Genomic DNA, 24,567 nt, shown 5'->3' with positions numbered 1-24,567 from the left:
CACACATACATAGTGCCCACCTGTGCGGGTAGGAGGTGGTGCCATTCAGCGTTGGAGTGGAGTAGCATATGGAGTTTCTAATTGGGTAGAACAGCACAGCTGGAGGACACCAGTCCAAGACCTGGCCTCTGGTAATCAGCTCTACAATCCCCTGCCCTCCACCGCACATCTTCTGTGCAGTGGGAGGGGCCTTCCCACTACTGAGGCCCATCTAAACTGAAAATGGTCTGCTAAGCTTCTGAGCTTCCTCCTGGGTTACATATTCACACGACACACACAGGAGTGGCAGAGTCCATGGCATGTGACCACTTTAAAAGCCTCCAATGCAGCAATTGGGGACTCTTGCCTTGCTCTGGGGGCACTTGGGATCACAGTTGTTGAGGCCGGAGAGAATGTCATTCATTTACTTACCCCTCCATAGATGTTCCCAGGTATTGTGGCATTTCAGTCCAGATGACATTTTAGTCACACACCTGCCTTCCCTTCACTCACATGCTTTGACTTGCAACGGGAAAAATACAAAGCATTCTATACGGATACACAGTTAGATTTTATATGATCATATACGGAAATGTGAAGTAGCCTATGGGGATAAAAAGGCCCCATACTGAGTTGGTGTGTCAATCATTTCTTAATCTTCTACAGAACGTTTCTCCAAGAACTATCTATTAATTCACAAAACCTGTGTTTGTATGTGCGTGCGTGCGTGCGTGCGCGCGTGTGTCCTGCGCATAACTTGGGCGCCGTCCGACCAAATGGCCTCAATTCATTCGAGCAGACCAATGGTTTCCGAGAACCTAAAAAACTTGAATGTCTGTATCTGTCTGTCTGCGGGTCTGCGGAGGACGCACCGTATCTCTGTGTGTTCAACTTCAGTTGGTGTGTACACCGGCTTCCCTGATCCATAAACTGACCTGTCGGCTTCACTGATTGCCTGAGCTTTGCGTCACGTTTGTGCCGCTCAGCCAATATACGTAAATGGCAGCGTGTACAACGGAGCAAATAGTACAAGCTCTGTTCTCATGGATGAAGGAAGCTGCAGCCAACACAAGTGGTGGATCGTGGAGCTGAAAACGGGTGCGATTACATCAGATAACAGGAATATCATATTGCACAACAAGTTTGCTGTGTATCCCACCTTGCATCGTTCCCAACTTGCATGGCCCCCGAATAGATGGGACTAGTAGTATTTAATTTATAGTCACGATCACACCCAAACCCTCATTCCAGAGATCCTCATCCAGTGTATTAACTACTCACAATTGTTAATCTGTCCTACTTTGCTTCTCACCAAAGCCTCACATCTTTAACCTGGGACACTGGCCACTCCACATTCCTCTCACCTGGCCCTCATTAGCTCAAATCACATTGTCTTCACTGCCTTTATGTATCCCTCTGTTTCAGTTCACTTCAGGTAGTATCAATTTCTCTTTCTTCATCTGAGTTCCCGTCACAGTTCTGTCGGTATAGCTTTCTCTAGTCTCAACTCTCTATTTATTTGTCCCTTTGACTATTGTTTTCTTGAAAATGTTGTACCTCAGCACACACACATTACAATTATCAACATTTTGTTGGCTCCAACTCAGTCTGTGATTGAATTACCAACCCCAGGTCCTTACTTACTGCTCGCCTCACCTCGCACTTAGCATTGAGAGACAGCCTCTCTCCTTAACTGCTGACATCAATTGAGAAACACTTGCAAGAACTCAGCGTGAGAACAGTGGCACTTTCATTTGCACTTCTACACCTCGCACCGTGCCTATAAAAGCTGATAATGTGATAATTAAAAGAGCCGACAGGCAAGAGCTGTCAAAGAGAGAGTCAAATAAATTTGAGACGTCCTGATTTAGCAACCTGTGCTATTTGGTATAGTATCTCCAAAATTAGAAGGCTTCTATGTGGGTCCTTGATGCTCAACCCATAAAAGATCTTAATTGGGATTGTACGGGTTCTGATGGAAAAAACTTAAGAGTTTAAGTGGAGGTTCGTGTAAAACACCATCTTACGATTACAAGGTGTCGCGCAAAGTCAGATATATTGGTGCTTAGTTTCAAACCTATAACAAGAAAATGTAGCAGACAAAAGATCACCATCTCTCTCTCTCTCTCTCTCTCTCTCTCTCTCTCTCTCTCTCTCTCTCTCTCTCTCTCTCTCAACCACACCATGATTTATTACCTGAAAAGACAAGAGAACTAATTAGTGGAGTAATTAATTAATATAAATTTGCATATTTGCATTTGCAATTAGTGCAGTCAACTGATTAGTCTGAGATGGGGAGTTTGACTCATCTGATGCGTGTGTGTGTGTGTGTGTGTGTGTGTGTGTGTGTGTGTGTGTGTGTGTGTGTGTGTGTGTGTGTGTGTGTGTGTGTGTGTGTGTGTGTGTGTGTGTGTGTGTGTGTGTGTGTGTGTGTGTGTGTGTGTGTGTGTGTGTGTGTGTGTGTGTGTGTGTGTGTGTGTGTGTGTGTGTGTGTGTGTGTGTGTGTGTGTGTGCGTGCGTGCATGCACTGGACCAGAACGTTCAACACACCAGCTGAGGCATTTTGGGGGGAAGGCAGCAATGAATGGATAGTCCTTTGTATGCATTGGTGTGTGTGTGTGCAATCATTCATCAATATGTGCGTGTGTATGTGTTTGCATGTGGGGGCATGTGGATTTGTGAATGTGTGCGTTTGACTTGTTTGTGTTTGTGTTTGCATTTGCATGTGTAAGTGTGTAGTGACTTATTCGGTGCTCACCCTAACTTGTGCTGTCAAACAGGCCTACAGTGTAGTACACGTTAGGTTAAATGCATGCATGTCATTCTTTGTCATTGTAGAGCTCGCATAACATTACCTTTTTGTATAGCCTTTCAAACTCTGAACTTATTTCAAGGTGCATTCCAATGCTATACGCAATCAAATCAGTGAAGCAGGAGCTGCCAGGCTCATATCACAGATCGATGTCTTGTAATGTCCAATAGAGAGAGATTGATAAGGCACTTTAATTGATTCTCCTTGCAACAAGGTCATTCATACCTCTATGGGTGAGTGTGACTGCGTGTGTCTGTGTTGTGTTGAGAGAGAGAGTGTGTGTGTGTGTGTGTGTGTGTGTGTGTGTGTGTGTGTGTGTGTGTGTGCGCGCTTGTGTGTGCATGTTCACAACACTAACTGAGCGGAGTGCATATACCCATATCCAATGCCAGCTGTGCCCCAGTGTGGAATTGGCAGCGTGCCATTGGGCCATTTCCATGGGGTGTGCTTAATGTCTGTGGTGCAGAGGTGCCTGAGGTACCATAGTGTAAAGCCCCTCTGGTATTCTGAAAACATCCTACTAGATATGTATCTGCACTAAGGGATTTCTCACACATGCAGTCTTATCTCAAACTGAAAAGCTGATCAACTTAATGTAATTTGAAATGTATGTCTTATTTATTATCACGTGACACTATTTTCATAGCTTGAACTTATGTATGTGCTTTCATGTTAATTAATCAATGTATCATAAAATCCTGAGTTATGGAATAAAAACATGAAGATCTGTAACGGAATATGCTTAACATGCCAGGAGCCATAAATGAATATTTATCCTAAACTATGGAGGAACAAAAATTATAACCTGTATGGTGGCCTCTATAGCCCAGTGTCTCAAACTTTTTTATGTCAAGGACCCCCAAAGTGATATATTTTTGCCCACGGTCCCCCATCTGAAAATATTTTGTGCCAGGGATCCCCAGAAGATATTATTAAACATTTCCCAAGCATTTTTGATATTAACATTAAAAAAGATAACATTTTAAAAAATAGCAGATAATACAAGCTTGCAGTGTACACTGTGAGCTTGTAGATCTGCTGTTTTTGAATAGCCAACATAAAAATGGATAAAGTGGTTAAAATGATTGTGCCCTCCTGTGTTAACTACTTTTGCTGGGGCCCCCCTGGAACTCCCCCCAAGGACCCCTGGGGGTCCCCGGACCCCACTTTGAGAACCAATGCTATATCCTACCAGCCTATTACACCTCATCCCCATGCTCACCTGTTGAGAACACCTATACCACACGGCACACCACAAAGTCTATTATTCGACTATGTATCCATTAATTCATCCTTCTTAACGGACAGATATTAGTTGTTATCCTTCTCCGGTCTGTGTTTTTGACGGTAAACGCGGGCCTCACGGTGCCCATTACCGGAGATGCCAGATGATCGGTGCGGGATGGAGGTCCCTTGGGACCGGGCGAGCACGTGATCAACGCTGCCACAAGACGTCAGACAGCGGCAGATGGCATGGGTACCCGCTCCTCTGGCAGTTGGCATGAGTGTCATTTCTCAAAGACAGAGGAAAGGGAAAGAGAGAGAGAGAGATAGAGGGAGAGAGGGAGGGGGTAGGTGTAGACAGACAGAAATAGAGGAGAAATAGACTTCTGCAGACATAGTCGCGTTGGGTTGGCTCTTATTTTTGTTTGCAAGAGAAACAAGTGTGCTGCTGATTTTCCAAGGAGATAATCTGGGAACATGCACGCTGCACGCTGATGTGTTCAGAGGTATGTGTGTAGTCTGATTATTCATTGATTGCTTAACCCATGTGGTTTTCAACCTTTTTCATATCAAGGTCCATTATTAATTCGGCATTTGAGCCACGGACCACCGTTTGATGAGATTTAGCCTCTCAGACCCAAAACTTTGAATATTTTGTTATCGTTGTTGTTGGATACGATGTTGTCCACAATTCCATGCTGCATTGATGTTGGTGCCGTAGGAGAGATGATAACAAATGATCAAAATAACAATTATTTAATTAAGTAATGCAGATGTTTAACAATAATTTAAAGATTATATAAGATCTAAAGATCTATAAGGGTCCATTTGGTTACCAAACTCCATCATTTAGCTGGGGACCACCTGGAACCTCCTCAAGGATCACTGGTGGTCCCCGGACCACTGGTTGATAACCACTGCTATAGGCAATTCGTTTCGATATAGCCTATAATTTTTAATATTCGTTACTGTTCTTTCGCCACCTAAATAGAGACGATGAAGACAAATGTCTTTGAGAAGGTATCAGTGTGTGACACTGGCCTTGCTTGCCAATTAGTGCATCTCAATGTTTCCTTTCCTCTTGGGAGGACCCATTCGAGAGGTAATTAAGTGACAACCTTAAAAAAAAACGTCCCCAGTATATACGTGCCCTCATTGTTGTTTATGTCTTTGTTTTGGCTGTTGAAGGAAAATGTTGACTTTGCCATTTGAAGAGCCAGACATGATGTGCGAGCCCCGGTTCGGTGCCAACTATCCCCGCGACAGCATACCTGAGAGCCTGGACCACCAGGACCACCACCACCACGACCACGACCTGGACGACATGTCCAACCCGGACCTGATGAGGGGCGAGGCTGATGACGACATAAACTCCGACCGGGATGAGGACGAGAGGGACCAGGACGACCGGGACGAGAACGGCCACCCCAAAAAGCGAGGACCCCGCAAAAAGAAGCCCGGCAAGAGGGGCAACGAGCGGGTCAAGGTGCGGAGGCAGGAGGCCAACGCGCGGGAGCGCAGCCGCATGCACGGCCTGAACGCCGCGCTGGAGAGTCTGCGTAAAGTGGTGCCGTGCTACTCCAAGACCCAGAAACTGTCCAAGATCGAGACCCTCAGACTGGCCAAGAACTACATCTGGGCCCTGTCAGAGACGCTGAGCGCCGGGAAGAGACCCGACCTGCTCGCCTTCGTGCAGACTCTATGCAAGGGATTATCTCAGCCCACCACCAACCTGGTGGCCGGCTGTTTGCAGCTGAACGCCAGGAACTTCCTCACGGACCACAACGGGGAGGTCATGTTCTCCGGCAGGACCCCCTACGACGCCATGTACTCCTACCCTCCCGGGTCCGACGTGCACAACACGCCGCCCGGCCACAGCGGCAGCACCCTGGACAGCGCCAAGCCCTTCCGACACTACAGCAGCTACGGAGGCGCCTATTCTGAGCCCTACTATGACAACGCGTCCCCTGACAGCGGGAGTCCACATCACTTCGAGGGCCAACTCAGTCCCCCGATGAACTTTAATGGCATCTTCTCCCTCAAGCACGGCGACGAGCCGTCCGACTACAACAAGCCCGGCCACTATGGGATGCGCTACTGCGGCATGCCGGGTCGAGCCACTCTTGGGCAGAATTCCATGTATCGAGTGTCCCCGGAGGGTCGCTTTCCTTACGACCTGCACCATCTCCGCACAGCACAGTCCTACCAAGCACAGGGAGAAATGAATGGCTCTTTCCACAATTAATTGGACCAAGTTCAAAAGAAGGATCCAATTCCCACGCAGATGTCAGGAAGGGAATAAACGAATTGGACATGATCCTGCAAAAAAAAAAAAAAAAACACTTATTACAGAATGTATTTCGTTTGTGATGCAAGTTTTGAGCAATTAATTTATGAATTACTATTTTCTTCCTCCATAGTTTTTTTTGTTTTTTTTTTGTATTTAATTTTAGCCTCAGCATTGTGGACAAGTGGTGAGATGAGTTGGCAATTTGTTTGTTTATAGGCCCTAATCATTTTAATTTGGCCTGTAGAATTTAGGGATTCACATTTTCAATTCAAGTAAATTAAAATGAATTGATCAATTAATAGGGAAGAATAAAGTAAAGGATAATTCTATAAAAACGTCACTTCATCAGGGAATTTCATTGATTTGCATTTGTTCGGACATGATTGGAGCTATAAGACATTCAATCTGTTAGCAATAAAGGTAAATGTGAGCTATGCAAAGCAGCCCAATGCAATCTCTGGTTAAAAATATAATATTTACCTTCCCTTATAGGGCGTTTATCAGCCTGTCCCATATACATCCAATTAAAACAGCAACCATTATAGGCCTATAAAACAATGTTTAAAAAATATATTGAGAAAAACATTTTTCTCTAGCCATTTTGGAAGCATGTTTGTGTTGAGATGATGAACAGTTACAAGAAGCTGTGTATACTGTTGTAAAAAAAACAGCATAAACGAAATACGTTTGTTTTTGAAGTAGTGTGATGGTGCCATGGTGAATGTAAATTATTAACGTATTAATTTAATCTTATATTCACCATACGTCCGTATGTTGGATGTGGATAATGTATTTCAAAAAGACCCCGATGGTGTAAATTCAACAATGTTATACCTTTTATGTAAAAATACGCATTTAAACTTTGTTTATCTTGAATTTGTTGTACAGTATATTTCTATTCAGCTCGTGTGTGTGTGTGTGTGTGTGTGTGTGTGTGTGTGTGTGTGTGTGTGTGTGTGTGTGTGTGTGTGTGTGTGTGTGTGTGTGTGTGTGTGTGTGTGTGTGTGTGTGTGTGTGTGTGTGTGTGTGTGTGTGTGGCAAAGATTGGGAGCAATTTGGTCTGAGGAGAACAGATGACTTTTGAATCATTATAGTCCGGACAATTTGCCTTAAATCTTTGGAGATGGCGAACATCAATTATGCAACGGAATGGAAGACTTGGGAGGTTCAATGGAACTTAGTACAGCAACATAGTGCAGAGCTGCTGACCAATGGATGGCCCTGATCAAGAATATATCAGCCTCCTCAGAGGGGCGTCCTTTGGGGTCTGCAGTGCAGAGGATGCCAATTGCCCCCCTAGCATTCACATTTAACCGAAAATCCAGTTATTTTACGTGTATTTTCTGCATCTCAATCGCACGCCTGTCCATCTACATGTGAACTGTGTATGACACACATGTTAACTGCCTATAGAAAAACATTAATTAACCACTTTCAATCTGGTTCAATTTGGGCATGTCATTAGGCAAGCATTTTCAAACATGTTCAAAGTTGTTTAAAAATGTTTAAAAATAGAAGATCTACAAGCTCACCACCAGGCATTGCATGCAACTCGTGCTGAGCTTATAGGTCGGCTATTTTTGCTATTTAAAAAAATAGGGCTTAGGACCTAAGGTAGTTAATGCCTAACTTAATTATTATTATTTTTGCCCCTGCACATTATCATTGTACTCATTCATTGATTCCGTTGATTTTGTAACATGACATATGAAATATGAATATTACTGAAATCTCTAAAAGCGAATCTTTCTTTTTCTCTAGTCTTTGATGCACTGTACAAAATCACTGTTGAAATTCAAATAGCCTATTTTAAAACCATTCATCCCCTGACACGACAGGGAAATCACGATCAATGTTATATATGCTCAATAAGTGACATGTAAAACATAATTCTCATTCTGTCTTTGAAGATGAGAGCTATAGGCAACAATTGTGGCGAAAATAAATGCTGTAATAAAATAGCAGTTCAAATGAAGGTCAAAATGACTTTGTTTAAAAAAAATCTCTGAATGTGTCATTAAGATTGCTGAGATCAAATGAAACCACGAATCAATTGATGAGTGAAGTGTAAAGACTGAGAGATTGTTTATATTAACAACGCCTTGAATGGAAATATAAAATATAAAATTCAAAGATTACATAATCAAAAACAGAAACGATGAATTGACCCAAGTCTTAATAATTGGTTAATTCGGACAATATTGTAACAATGTAACGATATAGATTCACCTGTTGCGCCGTCGATTCGTAATCATAATCTAAAATTAACAGTGACATTAATTAGATTAAAGTAGGAGCTGATGTTCAATATTTAACATGTCTAGTTTTAAAATGATTTGATCTGAATTGGGCTAAGTTTCGATGCGGTATTTTTCCATTAAATTTGATCAGGTGGCTGACAAACACGCATGAGGCGGGTTCAGGGGGTGAGGGGGGGGGGGGTTGGATGTCAGGATGGATGAGGGGGGGGGGGGTTGGATGTCAGCCAGCAGAGACAGCAGGCTGTCGATCCTTTTGAAAAGTGCGGCTGCAAATCACTTCAGAACTTCCAGTTCTAATTTGGAGGAACATGTCGCTTCTGCTTAAATCGCTGAGAGAGTTCAAATCACATTTGAATGTCCTTAGACTGGGAGAGCTATCTATCTCAGGCCACATTATAAGCTCCAGGTGACACTGGGTTAACGCACATCCGGTCCCATGTAGTCACAGTCACTATACTTGAGAATGAGAATATGTTGGGATAAACACTAAACAGTGACTTCATTCCTGTTTTTTTTTATTGCTCTGTAGCCACTCAATCTCTCATTATTATAGCCTGATTTTTTTATTTTAGAACTTTCTACAACTTCAGTGGTGCACACGCCTATATTTTTTATCATCTGTAGCCCTACTTCAGCCTTACACAATAATTAATAATAAATAATAATATAACAAAATATTTTGAAAGTTTATTTTAACAATCTTTATTGAGTAGCCTATATAACCAGTAGTGGCTGGTCTGCCTATTCTTCCTTTGAAAAATGTGTTGGTGTCTGACACTGTTTGGAAAGTATTACTGTATATCATCATATATATCCACTAGCAGGGATTCAGTCTTGGTTAGCATGATAGAAATGTGGTGTCTGGTGCGGGAGACACTGGTTAAGATCCTATCAAAGTTACAGATGGCAGCTTTAAGCTCTGGAGGATGGATACATAGGCCTATGACACAGACCTATGACAGTGGTTCTCAAAGTGGGGTCCTTAACGAGGGAAAATAGTCGATTTTACAGGGGCCCTGGCACAACCTATTTTCAGATGCGGGTCCGCAGCCAAATATACTGTATATCAATTTGGGGGTCCTTGACATGCAAATGTTTGAGTACTACTGCTATGGGGCACTTGGAAGTGAACCTGATTGAGAGGTCTGCATGGGCCTAATTCTTGGCACAAGACAAGAAAGATCAACACCGACACCGACACACACACACACACACACACACACACACACACCGACACCGACACCGACACCGACACACACACACACACACACACACACACACCGACACACACACACACACACACACACACACACACACACACACACACACACACACACACACACACACACACACACACACACACACACACACACACACACACACACACACACACACACACACACACACACACACTTTGGGCTCATTTTCATGGCACTCTGGCTACAGTGCCCAGTTTTCACTGGAGAGAACATTTGAAATGTCGGATCAGATTCCCTCTTTAACATTTTATGAATTCAGTTTAGTACAACAGTACCAGAAAATTCCTGAGGTTTCACTTGACCCTTATGGGTCATTCTTACACTTGAGTTAAACAAAACCTCAGAATTATACTGATTCGGTGAGAAGTACATTGTTTCTCAACATGGGGTATGAGGACCCCCAGGGGTCCTTGAGGCGGTTCCAAGGAGTCCGCAGGTAAATGACTGATAATTAGGGACCAAATAGACCCTTACGGGTCTGTAACTCTGATGATTTTTTAACACTGAGGATTTTACAATGTAGAATGGCCCATTGGGGTCCAAGAGATGATCATATCAAATGGTGTTCTGTGGCCTAGGGGTTCCCAGTTTAATATGTTTAAAATTTAAAAGGTTGATAACCACTGTTCTACAGTAGAACTCTTTCACGGAATCAGTAATATTTTGTAACACACTATAGTGATTGTTTTTTTCACCTGACTGTTTACAATCTTATATTATGCTATACAGAGAAAAATATTGCTGCTCATGGGAGAATAGATGGAGATAGTTGAAAAAAGAATCAAATGGGGAAGAAAGAAACGAAGAATGGCACTCACCAAAAACAGTTTTAGTTAGTTTAACTATTTGAGATTGGACATTTGAGGGTATTTTTTTTGTTTTCTCAAGGCCAAGGGTTTTGTTGTGCACTCATCATCTTCACCTGACAAGGATGTGAGTTAATGTAAAAGGGTTATAAATGCTTCTTAATCACTTGATCCGTTGCATCAATATACTGGGGAGAACATTATAGCCAGAAATAGATTTGGTGTAGACAAAAAAAAGCTGTCCAACTCAGATACTATAAGTCTAGAGGTTTTAAGTTGTTAAGTACATGTCATTATTTATCAGTCTCTCTGTGATATGAGTTAATTTTAACTCTGAGAATGTAAAAATTGACATCTTTGGGTCTACTTTTACACATTTAACACTTTGAGTTAAATGAACACTGAGGATTTTACTGCTTGGACATAATGTGGGGTTGATTTAATTGTGCCAACCTGCATAAACAAAGACAACAAAGGTTCTGTGTTGTGTTGTAATCAGGCCTACATTTTATGCACTCTCTCTACAGTTTTTCCAGTGTCTGGTAAACATACAAAACATGAGCAATGCATTTTTAAACAGACACTTTATATTTGTACATTATTAATAAGAAACCAAGGGAGAAATATGTTTTTCAAAGTAATCACAGATGGAGTGATTTCTAAACCGTAATCTCTGAAAACAAAATGGGCAACCAGAACACCCCAAAATAATGCTTTAGCTTAAACCATGATGACATTATATTATATTATCTTATCTTAAATTATCTTATCTTTAGTTATGTCTTCTTGTAGACCTTTTCTATCCATAACGCATTAGGCATGTCTTAAAACAAACTATGTAACACCAGACAGACAGAGGTCAATAATTTTGATGATTCAGGAATTTTGCTTATTGTTGCGTTGCTACGATAATCTGAATAAGAACACTAGCCAAATTATTGAAATGCAACTAGAATTCCAACAATGAAGAGAATGCTGGAATGTAATCAAAACACAATGGCACAAGCATGCACTACAAGTGTAAACACTTCCATCCTTCTCTTCATTCCCTTACTTTCCCTTATTTGACAGATTATTCTCTCGTTTTCCTGTCCTGTCATGAGTACAGGATCTCGGGGTGGGGGGTCGGGGGTCCCATTGGAGCTCTAAAAGCACACTTTTCCACCCTCCACCCCATCACCAACCCTCATTTGTCCCATTCACTCTCATCCTCTTATCTTGTCAGCAGACAGTCTCATTCCGACTTGTCTGCAAGGCAGGGTGGTGGTCGACATGAACAAACTGTGTGTGTGTGTGTGTGTGTGTGTGTGTGTGTGTGTGTGTGTGTGTGTGTGTGTGTGTGTGTGTGTGTGTGTGTGTGTGTGTGTGTGTGTGTGCGTGCGTGCGTGCGTGCGTGCGTGTATGTATGTGTGTAGTTAAATCTCTCTTGGGGGTCTCTTTGGAGAGGGGCGATGTGTTTCACAGCCACGGGGGTTGCTGGGCGACCGTGGGGCGGTGTGCGGCAGTTTAGCGCAGGGTCAAACGTGTACATGCCCCCCCCCCCCCCTGCCCCCAACACACACACTCACACACACACATTTCAAGCAGCTCATTAAGCCTGATTCATACCTCATCGTACAACAGAGTCGCGTGCCTAAAACAGCCGATTTACAAGCGCACAACACCTCGCGGATGCAATGTGTTGTGAGCTTGTAGATTTGCTATTTCGGCACGCAACACCGCCATACGACAGAGCATAAATTATAGGCCTTGGAGGAGAGAGAGAGAGAGAGAGAGAGAGAGAGACGGAGACAGAGGGAGAGAGCCTGAGAGAGAGAGGAACCATATGGCCCAGCTCTGGCGTGGGAGGTGAGCGGAGAAGAACGGGTGATATATGGTATAGAGATGGTGGGTAGGCCTATATGGTGGAATATATGTGCAATCATAGACTCACTGTAACGTAATGAATGAAAAGAAAGGAACTACACATTTCTACAGAGATGGGTTGTCACATATTCATTACAGCAGTGTCAAAAGAGCATAGGAGTTAAGGATTAGTCCACATCAGAAAGGTTTACTTCAGTTAGTTACACCATGCTTACACTGTAATTTACAGATGAATTGTTACTGTCAATAGCCTATACCTGAGTAATCTGGGAACCCATCGGCAAAAAAAAAGAAGAAAGAAAACTGCCCAATTCCCCATGTTGAGACTGGATGTCGGCCCATTGATTCTCCTTCACTCCTCCTCTTCCGGTGGTGCTCCTTTGTTTTCATTCCTTATCCTAATAAGCAATCAGAAGCAACACAAACATACAAACAAACAAAGGGGCTGCCCTCAACTAGATAAATTCTTATTCAATTAGGCTAATAGTCTTTGGAATTTGTCGACTATAATTGATTAGTTGATTTAATTGACAGATCTGTACAATTGTGTTTGTTACAGTCATGCAGAGAGCAGGCTTTTCAGGTTGGTGAAGTTGAGATGAGAACTGATCCTCTAATGTGGATTTCACAATGGCTATTGGATGCTGACGTATTGAATATCGGCCTATAGATTGGTAGAATTAAAGGTTTAGGTAGGCTACAAGAGATGTGAATGGAAAAAAACAAACAAAGAAAAAGAACTAAACTAAAATCTAACTAACTAAAACAACTAACAAAGTCGTGGTCGACTAAGACCAAACCGACCGAGTAATTGATGATTTTTTGACCAGGAGAGAGCCTTAAAACAAACACACACACACACACACACACACACACACACACACACACACACACACACACACACACACACACACACACACACACACACACACACACACACACACACACACACACACACACACACACACACAAACACATCCCAAAACTACATATGAAAAAATAACCGAATATTATAAATTAATAAATAAATAAATGAATGAACATGAAATCTGAGCACCAGTCACAAGAATAATGAAAATAACGCTCCGGGCCATGTCGGCAAGAATCCCCGAATTCCAAGCCATTCCCAGGCCCCAGATGGTGTGGGATGGGAAACGGCCCCCATTAAATTCCTAATAATCATTTCTCCTGCGGAATGGGGGGCGTGCGAGAGCACGGGGCAGGGGGGGAGGTGAGGAGTGTGGCGGGGGTGGTGAGAGAAGCACAGGGATTTGGTGTTTTAATTAGACAGATTTAAGGAGCTGAGCCCCCCATCAGAGAGAGAGAGAGAGAGAGAGAGAGAGAGAGAGAGAGAGAGAGAGAGAGAGAGAGAGAGAGAGAGAGAGAGAGAGAGAGAGAGAGAGAGAGAGAGAGAGAGAGAGAGAGAGTGTGTGTGTGTGTGTGTGTACTCGCGTGCGTGCAGGGGGCTTAGAGAAAGTGATAGAGACAAGAGAGAATTCATGTGCTCGCATTAACGTGTGTGTGTGTGTGTGTGTGTGTGTGTGTGTACGTGCACGTGCACGTGCGTTATGGCGTGCGTTATGGATGTGCGCATGTTTACGCAGATGTGCCTAGGTATAAAACAATGTGTGCGTGTGCGTGTGCGTGTGCGTGTGCGTGTGCGTGCCGCAGGTCACGGTGGAGGCCCGACACCCTGGTACTCTGGGCCAGGATCTCATTAACATGTCAGATTGGTGGATCAGTCACTCTGGCAAGCCGCCCAGCTTCTCACAGGAAGTACTTTCTCTCTATTTCCGAACTTGGCAGTGAAAGGTTAAAGCCTGATTTGTGCTGATGTACTTCGTTGCACGGCGGTGTTGCCGGTGTCGAAAACAGTCGATCTTCAAGCTCACGACGTGTCGCTTTGCAACGCATTGTGAGCTTGTAGATCAGCTACTTTCGGCGCGTGACACTACCGCACGACAAAGCATAAATGATAGCATTATAGAGCGAGGGAGGGTGGGAGAGATGGATGGTGCGAGAGAGAGCGCAGAGAGAATGTCTTGGCCTGAAGCAAAGAGACAGAGATGGAGGTATTAATTACAATATTTGGTCAGATTGGATAAACATTGGGAAGGGATTGTGCTTTAGTTAAAATTCAGCAGGGGGTTGTTGCAGCTCTCATCCTGGGCCTGGCAGGATATTGAGTGGAAGTGATTGACTCTAGTAGTATCAGCCAACATGGTGAGATATAGCAAGTGACTTGTCAGACCTTTTTTTTTTCTCATGCCACTGTGAAAAACACTCCCAACAGTTGAACTATTTTTGGTGGTGGAAATATGCTAAGTTTGTGACTAGAGCATCTGCCACACTTTCACCCTTGTACCTTTACTCATTTTTGTTCTGGTTGGTAATGTGATTGTGTCTGAATGTGAACGTGTATTCCAGTTGTAGGCCTACTGTGTGTGTGTTGTGTGTGTGTGTGTGTGTGTGTGTGTGTGTGTGTGTGTGTGTGTGTGTGTGTGTGTGTGTGTGTGTGTGTGTGTGTGTGTGTGTGTGTGTGTGTGTGTGTGTGTGTGTGTGTGATATAATGTATACGTGTGCATGCATGGTGGTACAAAGAGTTGGTATGGTGTGGTTTTGGAGCAGGTGGGAAGCATACAGGGGTGTGATCCTCTGACACCCCAGCAACACCCTGTTTCAGTGAAGATGGAGAGGCGTGTGTTAGTCAGTGGGCACAGGAGATCAAACCTCCCCTGGTTACGTTCTGTCTCTGAGCATCTGCTGTACTTAAAGATTCCTCTATGGTAGGAGTTTATGACAGACAGACAGACAGACAGACAGACAGACAGATAAACTAGAGACAGGCATGACTATTTTGATTCTACGTCCGACGACAGCTTATTTGTCTCAGTTTTGGTTCTAGCAAGGCAAGGCAATTTTATTTGTATAGCACATTTCTACAGCAAGGCAATTCAAAGTGCTTTACACAAAATATCAAGCAATGGAAACGCATTATAAAATGACATTAGTATACAATAAAGCAAAAGAAGTAAAAAAAAAAAAGAATACATCAACATTGTATTAATATTTTGGACTTTGAACTGTTCTCCTGTTACACCTTGAAATGTAATCATTTTGTCTCACGCTTTCTCCAGCAGGGGAAGTAGTGTATCATGCTGTGGTGGCCCACCACCATTAAACAAAGTTAATGCACAGGTGTGCAGTATTTATTTATTCATTTATTAATATTTATAACCTTTATTTATCCAGTGTAGGTTCACGGAGCACAAAGAATATTTCTCAGCAACGCTCCCACTTCACACTCACAATTTAAGTTACATATACCATCACACATGCACTGCCCATTGGGGATTATATGTGCCTTGTTCAAGGGCACTTTTCAACAGTGGGTACTGAGGGATGAGTGAGAGTTGCTCTTTGTCTTCCCCACCCAGGTTGTTGTCCCTGCTCCCAGCTTCGGTGGGTGATCGAACCGGGACCTCTCTGGCCACAAGTGTGCTCCTCTAACATTAATGCTTAATTTATAGCCTACTTCCCTACTAGGTCGTATACAACAATGTCATGCGCCGAAAATAGAAGATCAACAAGCTCACGATGTGTTGCAGTGCAATGCATTGTTGTGAGATTGTAGATCTGCTATTTCGGCCATGCAACACTGTCGTACAGCAAAGTATAAATCGGGCTTCAGACCAGTGCTGCTCCCACTATGTGCACTCAACCACGTGAAACATAACAGCATGCGTGCATGTACGTGTACACTACATACAGTACAAACGAGTACCCTTGTGCCCCGCAGAGAATAATATCACACCTCCAACAGCCAGAGCCCCATTTGGCCGATGAGAAATAGCCAACATTAAACATGTAAGAACAAGTAGCAACTTTCTCGGCTCATCTAGACTAATTAGATAGTGCTTTGTGAGGAGTCATTAGGTACATAATTAACTATCTATTACTATGGCGTAAGTATCCATTTGTAATATCTACACTCAAAGGACAGACTGGTCTTTCTTAACACCATGGTAGTCTTTCATAATCATTCCTCGTTGTCATTCATAAGAATCCTGATTAGCGCGCCACTTGTCAATGTGGTATTATAGGTTTAGTCAAATAATATACTTAAATCAAAATATAGCTTTTTTGAATCAAGAGTGATCAAATTCAGCAGTACTGCTCATCCCTTGGTTTGGAAAAGAAAAAAGTACATACTATATATGTATGTATATATATATATATATATATATATATATATATATATATATATATATATATATATATATATATATATATATATATATATATATATGGCCTATATCATAGCACCTGACGAAGCCACACGGCAAAACACGTCGTACATTTAATAAAGTTTGATGCATAGTAATTAAATCGTCCATCTGCTGTTTTTTAGAGTGTGTAGTCCCTTCCTAACTCTACGATGGAAGGTTAACCTGTTTCTAATAGTATATATATATATATATATATATATATATATATATATATATATATATAAAATACGTAGATGAAGGCAAATATATTATCTCTCCCATCTCTCCCAAGAAAAACACCAAAAACATTAAAGTGGTTGACATATTCAACACTGCAGATTGATTGAAAAAAACAAAACAAAACAAAAAACAAGATCAGTATCAGCTTTTATTTTATTTTATTTATCACAATACAAAAGTGCACTGTAGGTCAATGGTGACTGCTTCCATGCAGGGTAGGTAGCTGCATGACAAGGGACTCGACACGATGGCTGCAAGTGTATTTAATGTACTTACCACTTGTGCGACACTGAAAAGCACTCATGCCATTATTGCACAATCTCTCTCTCTCCTATAGAAAATCTTGGGTCTTCATTTTAGTATTCCGGTCCAGCTTGCATCATCACCAATCTGTCCCATACGGCCTTTCAACTTGTCTCCTGTGGGACCCATGCTGTGTTCTGAGGGCCTCTCTCTCTCTCTTTCTCTCTCTCTCTCTCTCTCTCTTCTCGCTCTCTTCTCTCTGTCTCTCTCTCTCTCTTTCTCTCATAACACACAGAAACACACATTTTCACACACACACACACACACACACTTACACGCACGCGCTCGCACGCACGGGCTGTGGTGATTGGAAGAGGGAGGGAAGTAAGCTGTCTGTGGAGGGGTAGATTCTTGGTGCCGGTCCAAAAATATGTCACTCGGGACACGCATGGCCTGCTGGAGGCAGGAATTCTGTCGCTAATGGGCCCCGCAGCCGTCGGCACCACCTGGGGATATGGGAGAGGGGATGGATGGATGGGAGGATGGAGGGATGGAAAGAGAGAGAGAGAGGGGGGGGGGGGGATGGGCGAGAAGGAGGGTGGTAGCAAGGGGTTGCATGCTGCACAATGCTCCAGCGATAAACAAGAGGATGTATTGTCTGTTTGTATGCATGAGATATCTATCTATCTATCTATCTATCTATCTATCTATCTATCTATCTATCTATCTATCTATCTATCTATCTATCTATCTATCTATCTATCTATCTATCTATCTATCTATCTATCTACATGTATCTATCTATCTATCTAACAACATCAAGTCAACCTCAATTAATCTCTATCAAAACACGTCCTCTAAGATATGAAAGCGCTGTGAATGCGTTTTTTTAATCTTCCGCATTAAAAAGAAGAGAAAAAAAAGGGTGAAAAAAGTTTCCAAATTCTATTAGACATAAAACCAAAAGTTGTTCATGTTCAATATGTTCTTTGAACTCGCGGAATTAATGCGTTTAGAATGAAAAGTCAACATTTTCCCCATCGCCATGAAAGGCAGCTTATAAAAAAAAATGTGAAGGCATAAACAGGCAGGGCAGGTGTTGACGATGCAAATGAAACGGATGACAGATGGCGCGCCTCGCGATCGCTCACTGTGCAGATAATGGATGGAGGTAATCAAATTCCTCCGAGGCTTTGGGACTTTCTTCACAACTTTCCCATCAATTGCAGCATCAAACGATACCCGTCGTCAAACGCAAGCCCCCCACCACTCACCCACCCACCCAGTGTAGGCCTAAGCGAAGAGAGAGATAGATAGATAGATAGACAGACAGACAGAGAGAGATAGAGACAGAGACAGGAAGAGACAGAGAGAGAGAGAGAGAGAGAGAGAGAGAGAGAGAGAGAGAGAGAGAGAGAAGCTCCCTTTTTCAGACAGATTTGAACATGTTGCGTATCTAATGAGAAAGAATTTCACTACACGTTGACGTGTGTGCAGGGTTTGTGGTGTATTTTGACTTCATGCCATGGTCAAGGAGATATCAACAAGACTTCACGCCTAACCCCCGTTACCTTTGATCTGCAGGCTACCCCTCATGTTATGTTAACAGGCTGCTGGGTGTGTGTGTGTGTGTGTGTGTGTGTGTGTGTGTGTGTGTGTGTGTGTGTGTGTGTGTGTGTGTGTGTGTGTGTGTGTGTGTGTGTGTGTGTGTGTGTGTGTGTGTGTGTGTGTGTGTGTGTGTGTGTGTGTGTGTCTGTGTGTCTGTGTGTGTGTGCACGCGCGCGCGTGAGTGCGTGAGTGTGCACGCATACTTTAGTTGCATGTGTCAGCAATGATCACACAACTGTTTTTTTCACTGAAAAGTGCCAAACATTGTAGAAAAGCTGCAAGCATACCAACAGACCATAATGTACATGACCTCCTTTCATTTTCTTCTATCTGCTGTCATTAAGCAGTCCTCACATCGCTTTCACTTTGGTTACATGCACCAGTGGAACTAGAGTTCCTTCCAAAGGGGTTTAGAAAAGGTTGCATGGTGTATTTCATCCATAGCATTCATATTTCCCACACATAATTTTGTTCAGAACTGTGATGACAGCCCATCTGATTTGACCCATGGGTTCCTGTTTGAAGGTCAGTGTAATGGTCCACAACATTTGTGTTTTATCTGTCTTGCTTCAGTGGTAGCATCAAAACAATTAGACATCACAATTAATGAGATTTTAAACACTGCAGATTACTCTTCTTTAAAAACAAAAACAATTTTATAGAGACTTAACTTTCATTAAAAATAAAATCAATATATAATGAAGCGACTGCTTTCCAACGCACATTATACATAGCAATATGTGTTCAATTTGCAAAGTCGGCTATAACATCCTCTATTGATCTGACTGTCACAATAGACTTGAAATGCCAATTCCAAAAGCATTTTCCTGTCACAACACCCAAGAATGGCACATAACTGCAATGATGCGCATTCACACTTCAGGCTATGATTGCAACTTCAAGTGTCACACATATGTCTGAATAAAAAGCGTAGGAGAAAGTATCACAGAGGCAAAGGGAAGAAAAAATTATGGATATCACACGTTTTGTGTCAGGTGATGTGTTTTTTCCAAGCGCCTGTTTCTTAATATTGTATCAATGTGATAATTGCTCTCGCAAAAATCTTAGGGCAAATGCACCATATTGGATATGGGGAAGGTGCGAATGCATTTACCCACTTTTGTTGTTTTGTTGGTGGGATAATGTTGCCAGCACAGCAGTTTTCTGACAGGCCCGTGTTTGTTTCTTACAACATTGAAGTCCCCTTAAAAGGCAAAAGGGAAGGGAGAAGGCATGATGAGAATGAGAAACATATTGTTAGTGCAATATCCTACAAGCTTTCATAAAATAACTTTCTCTGTTGTTCGCCCGCCTAACAGATTGAGGGCACACACAGCCAAGTGATTCTAATCAACTTTTCTGAAGTTGTTTGGATAATCTCTTTCCCAGTTTACCTTAGCCGGTATGAAATCTCCCAATTAACTATATCGAGGCGAAATCACAAAACAACGCCATGTGAAATTTCTTAATGAATTCCTTTGTCTTTGCTTGCCGCAGATGAGGCATGAGGATGGCACATGTACGGCGGGGCGCATTAGTTAGGCGAGCCCATGTGATGGTGCCCGTTCACGGCTGACGGAGTGTTGGTATCCTCGGGCATGGCTGCCAAGCTGCCAGTCTGTGCCGTCACACCTTGCTGCCTTTAAAGATTGCCCTGCAGAGACGGGGAGAAGGGGGAGGACGGTGGGGCCTCACGTTTTTTAACAGCGCGCAGTCTGGCAACCCAGGAGAGTTTACGACTAAAGGATCGGTGCCAAGAACTGCCCACCAGAGAGGAGGGGGGGTGGGGGGGGGGGGGGGGGGAGCAAAGGGGGAGGGGATGCAAGGAGATATGGGCATAACACACAAATACATAGAGTCAGACCCCTACCGGTCACATTCACGGGAGGGCTGGGTAAGCTCTGTGTGTGTGTTGTGTGCCTACGTGTGCGTGCACGAGTGCGTGCGTGCGTGCGTGTGCATGAGTGAGAGCGCATGTGTGCGTATGTGCGTGTGAATGTTTGGCAGATTGGGCTGATCCTGCGGTGTATAGAGAGTATACCTGCATGTCAAATCAATTCATCAAGCTTTCTCTATGACATGTTATGAGGAAAGGAAAGAACGTGTGCATATATGTATCCGCACCCCCCCCCCCAACACCACACACACACACACACACGCACACGCACACGCACACACACACACACACACACACACACACACACACACACACACACACACACACACACACACACACACACACACACACACGCACACACACAAGCACACGCACAAAGACACCCGAGCGCAGACACACACATGTATGTTCTCTTCTCCCAGTAATCCACACAAATGGCGGTGGATGGCAGAATGTAAATGAGCTGGTTATTACACAGCAACGTTCATCAAGCTGAGCTGGAAAGACTTCAATGGCCCTGATGAATATGCATGCAAATTTGTTAATTAAGTTAATTATTCTGCTGAAAATTCATTTGTCTTCCCAAGGACATTTCTGCAATGATTTTAACATGTTTCCACCATTAGTCATGCACGGCGCTATTCAAAACCACCTAGGTCCACTTTTAGGAAAGTTCTGGTCAAAAAGGGGAATAGAGTGCTTAAAAGTGGTGATGAGGAGGAGGAGGAGGATGCGGGAGGGAGGGTGGGCAGGGAGAGGACAGTCTGTTTGTGGCTGCAGGTAGATGCACAGCTGGCACAAATTGACATTAGCTAAGGAAGAGTAGGCCTAAGTCAAAGAAGTTGGCCTAATGCTCCTGAATTGTAGTGGCACATGCTACAGAACTTTGAGGATAATATGGACATGAACATGGATATTCATTGCTTCCAAACCTTAGGTTAATCTACATCTATCCTATCCACTCCACATCCCTAGATTATTAATTTATCTATTATTTAAAAAATCGCATTGTTGTCTGCACTACTTAAAGACAAATATCAAGCAAGACATTGTGCATTCATTTATTTTTTCATTTGTGGTAGTTTGCTTAAAGGTAGGGTAAGTGATATTTTTGGGTTAAAACAAAAAGTATTTTATTAAAAGGTTAAAGCACTATATTCTGATAGTAATCATTGCTATAGAGTGTTTGTTCAGTAACAGGAGTCTCCCCGTCTCTCCAGCTCTTTAATAAACAGAAAATACATTTTCTGGTAGGTGTCAAAATCTCAGCCAATCAGGAGAAAGTACCCATTTTAAGCTTCATCTTTATAGTGTTCCAGTTCCAATTTTGCCTGCTCATTTCTTAGTGTCATCACTTCCAATTTCACTTGTTTAATATCCTGATTGAGTTCTCTATCCTGATTGGATAAAAAAGCTGGAGAGACAAGGAGACTCCTTTTACTGAACAAACACTCTATAGCAATGAGTACTATCAGAATATAGAGCTATTTAACACTTATTTTAACCAAAGAAAATCACTTACCCTACCTTTAATTCAGCTTTGGTATTATACTGTTTGAGTGAATGATGCCAGTAATTGGCCGTAGATGCTGAAGCACTCCTTGATTCCTCCTTGACATGACATTTAACAGGACAGGAGAGCTGAGTCAAGGTTTTTCATAGAAACGTTATCTCGACAAAGGTCGCTGCATGAAAAAAGAAATGGATACCATAAATTAGTGCATAAGTGGCTCATTCTGACCTGATGCTATAGGGAGCGTTTTTCCTGAAGCAACAAAAGATGAAGTTGATGTCATCATAAACTGCAACATCAGTCACACGGCAGCAGTGGTGTAAAGTAACTAAGTACATTTGCTCAAGTACTGTTTACTTAAGTAAAATGTTTTGGTATTTTTTACTTTACAGGAGTATTTCCAATTGTCAGTACTTACTTACTTCTACTCCAATACATCTCAGATGCAAATATTGTACTTTTACTCCAGTACAATTATTTGAAAACTTTAGTTACCAGTTACTTTGTAGATTTAGATTATTATTACAAAACATACAGTAACCACTTACATTACATACGGCCCTATATACATTTCGGCCATTTGAAAATAGACGATCTACAAGCTCACAATTTTGGGCTTGTAGATCTGCTATTTTCAAAATATTTGTATACATTTTAAAACTTGTGAAATGGGACATTCTTTATAATGAGTACTTTCGACTTTCGGTACTTTGAGTACATTTTGATACCAATACTTTTGTACTTTTACTCAAGTAGATGTTGAATTCCGGACTTTTACTTGAACGTGAATACTTTTTCCACCACTGCCTGTGCCACACATCAATAGGCTCGCCGCTCTATGCACAGCAGCCATATTGGGAATGAATTGGGCCCCTTCCTTACTTCCTTTACAGGTGTTACCAATAATACTAATTAAGTCTCTGTTCCATTTAGTGTGGCATAGTGGTTGTCTTATTTTCAAGGGCCCCATAACTCTGAGAGTGTACAAATGGAACTAAATGGACCCGTAAGGGTCCATTTGGTCAGGGTTCTCAGGGTTACACACCCACCATAAGGGGCCATTTGGGAACCAAAATGGAGTGTTTCTAGTGAGCCAACAGGCACGATATCAGCACCCTGACCAGAATGGAACAGAGCCTTCATTAGTATCATTGGTAACACCTGTGAAGGAAGTAAGAAGAGGCCCAATTTCTTTCCAATATGGCTGCTGTGCATAGAGCCTATTGCACCCATTGAACAAACTAAATGTTCAATCATGCACACCATCAAAAGTTAGAAAGTGATAAATACTGAGAAGAGTAAAAACAGGACAGATGGGAGGTATATGGTAAAGGATCACCAGGACTGAGAGTTTGATAAACTGGCTGGCTTTAGAAGAGGCAGCCAGTACACAGTATAGGCCTCAGTCAGAATTGCCAGATGTTTGATTTGTTAATTAATTTTCTATTCCTGTTAATTACTGTGTGCTCTCTATCCACCAACAGCAGGTAAATAGAGGAGGATGACCCAATAATTCTGTTACAGTCATCTGAAAAGTGACATAATGCTGCATGGGGCCTGCTGTGTTCTGCAAACAGCAATGTATGAAATCATATTGTCGATACATTCTCACTAAAAACATCATAAATTTGAATGGTCCCTGGATTAAAACAATTCCAAATAAAAAATATTACCTTTTCTGTTGGTTTGTCAGTCTGTCTAAGTGCGCCTCCATACCAATTTATATGGCTGATTTAGAAGGCCAAGGTGTCCCATCTGGTGAACAGCGTATCCCAATGCACCTGTCCCCTCTAGTGGAAGAATACAGAATTGCAGGGGCCAACTGCAGGCCCTCTGGAAAATTAAATTCAGAACACAATAGCTTTAAGAACTGTCAAGGCGTGTGTGTGTGTGTGTGTGTGTGTGTGTGTGTGTGTGTGTGTGTGTGTGTGTGTGTGTGTGTGTGTGTGTGTGTGTGTGTATGTGTGTGTGTGTGTGTGTGTGTGTGTGTGTGTGTGTGTGTGTGTGTGTGTGTGTGTGTGTGTGTGTGTGTGTGTGTGTGTGTGTGTGTGTGTATTTTCTAAATATTTTTTATACATTTTGAACATGTGAAATGGGACATTCTGCACAATGAGTAGCCTACTTTTACTTTTGGTACTTTGAGCACAGTTTGCACCAATACTTTTGTGCTTTTACTTTGGTAAATTTTGAATTCCGGACTTTTACCTGTAACAGAGTATACATTGCAGTATTGATACGTGATTGATTGATTGATTGATTGATTGATTGATTGATTGATTGATTGATTGATTGATTGATTGA

General features: G+C 42.5%; 1 protein-coding gene across 1 annotated transcript; it reads left to right on the top strand.

Moving 5' to 3' along the window:
* Positions 1-5,207: 5,207 nt before the first annotated feature.
* On the top strand, positions 5,208-6,260 carry neurod6b (neuronal differentiation 6b; the record flags this gene model as incomplete). Its single annotated transcript, XM_084057843.1, has 1 exon — positions 5,208-6,260. The coding sequence occupies one exon, from the start codon at positions 5,208-5,210 to the stop codon at positions 6,258-6,260; it is 1,053 nt and encodes a 350-aa protein (XP_083913969.1).
* Positions 6,261-24,567: the final 18,307 nt, after the last annotated feature.

This window comes from Gymnoscopelus microlampas (assembly GCF_963454915.1).
Source record: "Gymnoscopelus microlampas genome assembly, chromosome: 5".
In the NCBI taxonomy this organism is placed as follows: Eukaryota; Metazoa; Chordata; class Actinopteri; order Myctophiformes; family Myctophidae; genus Gymnoscopelus; species Gymnoscopelus microlampas.
This window is presented reverse-complemented; position numbering and strand designations above follow the sequence as displayed.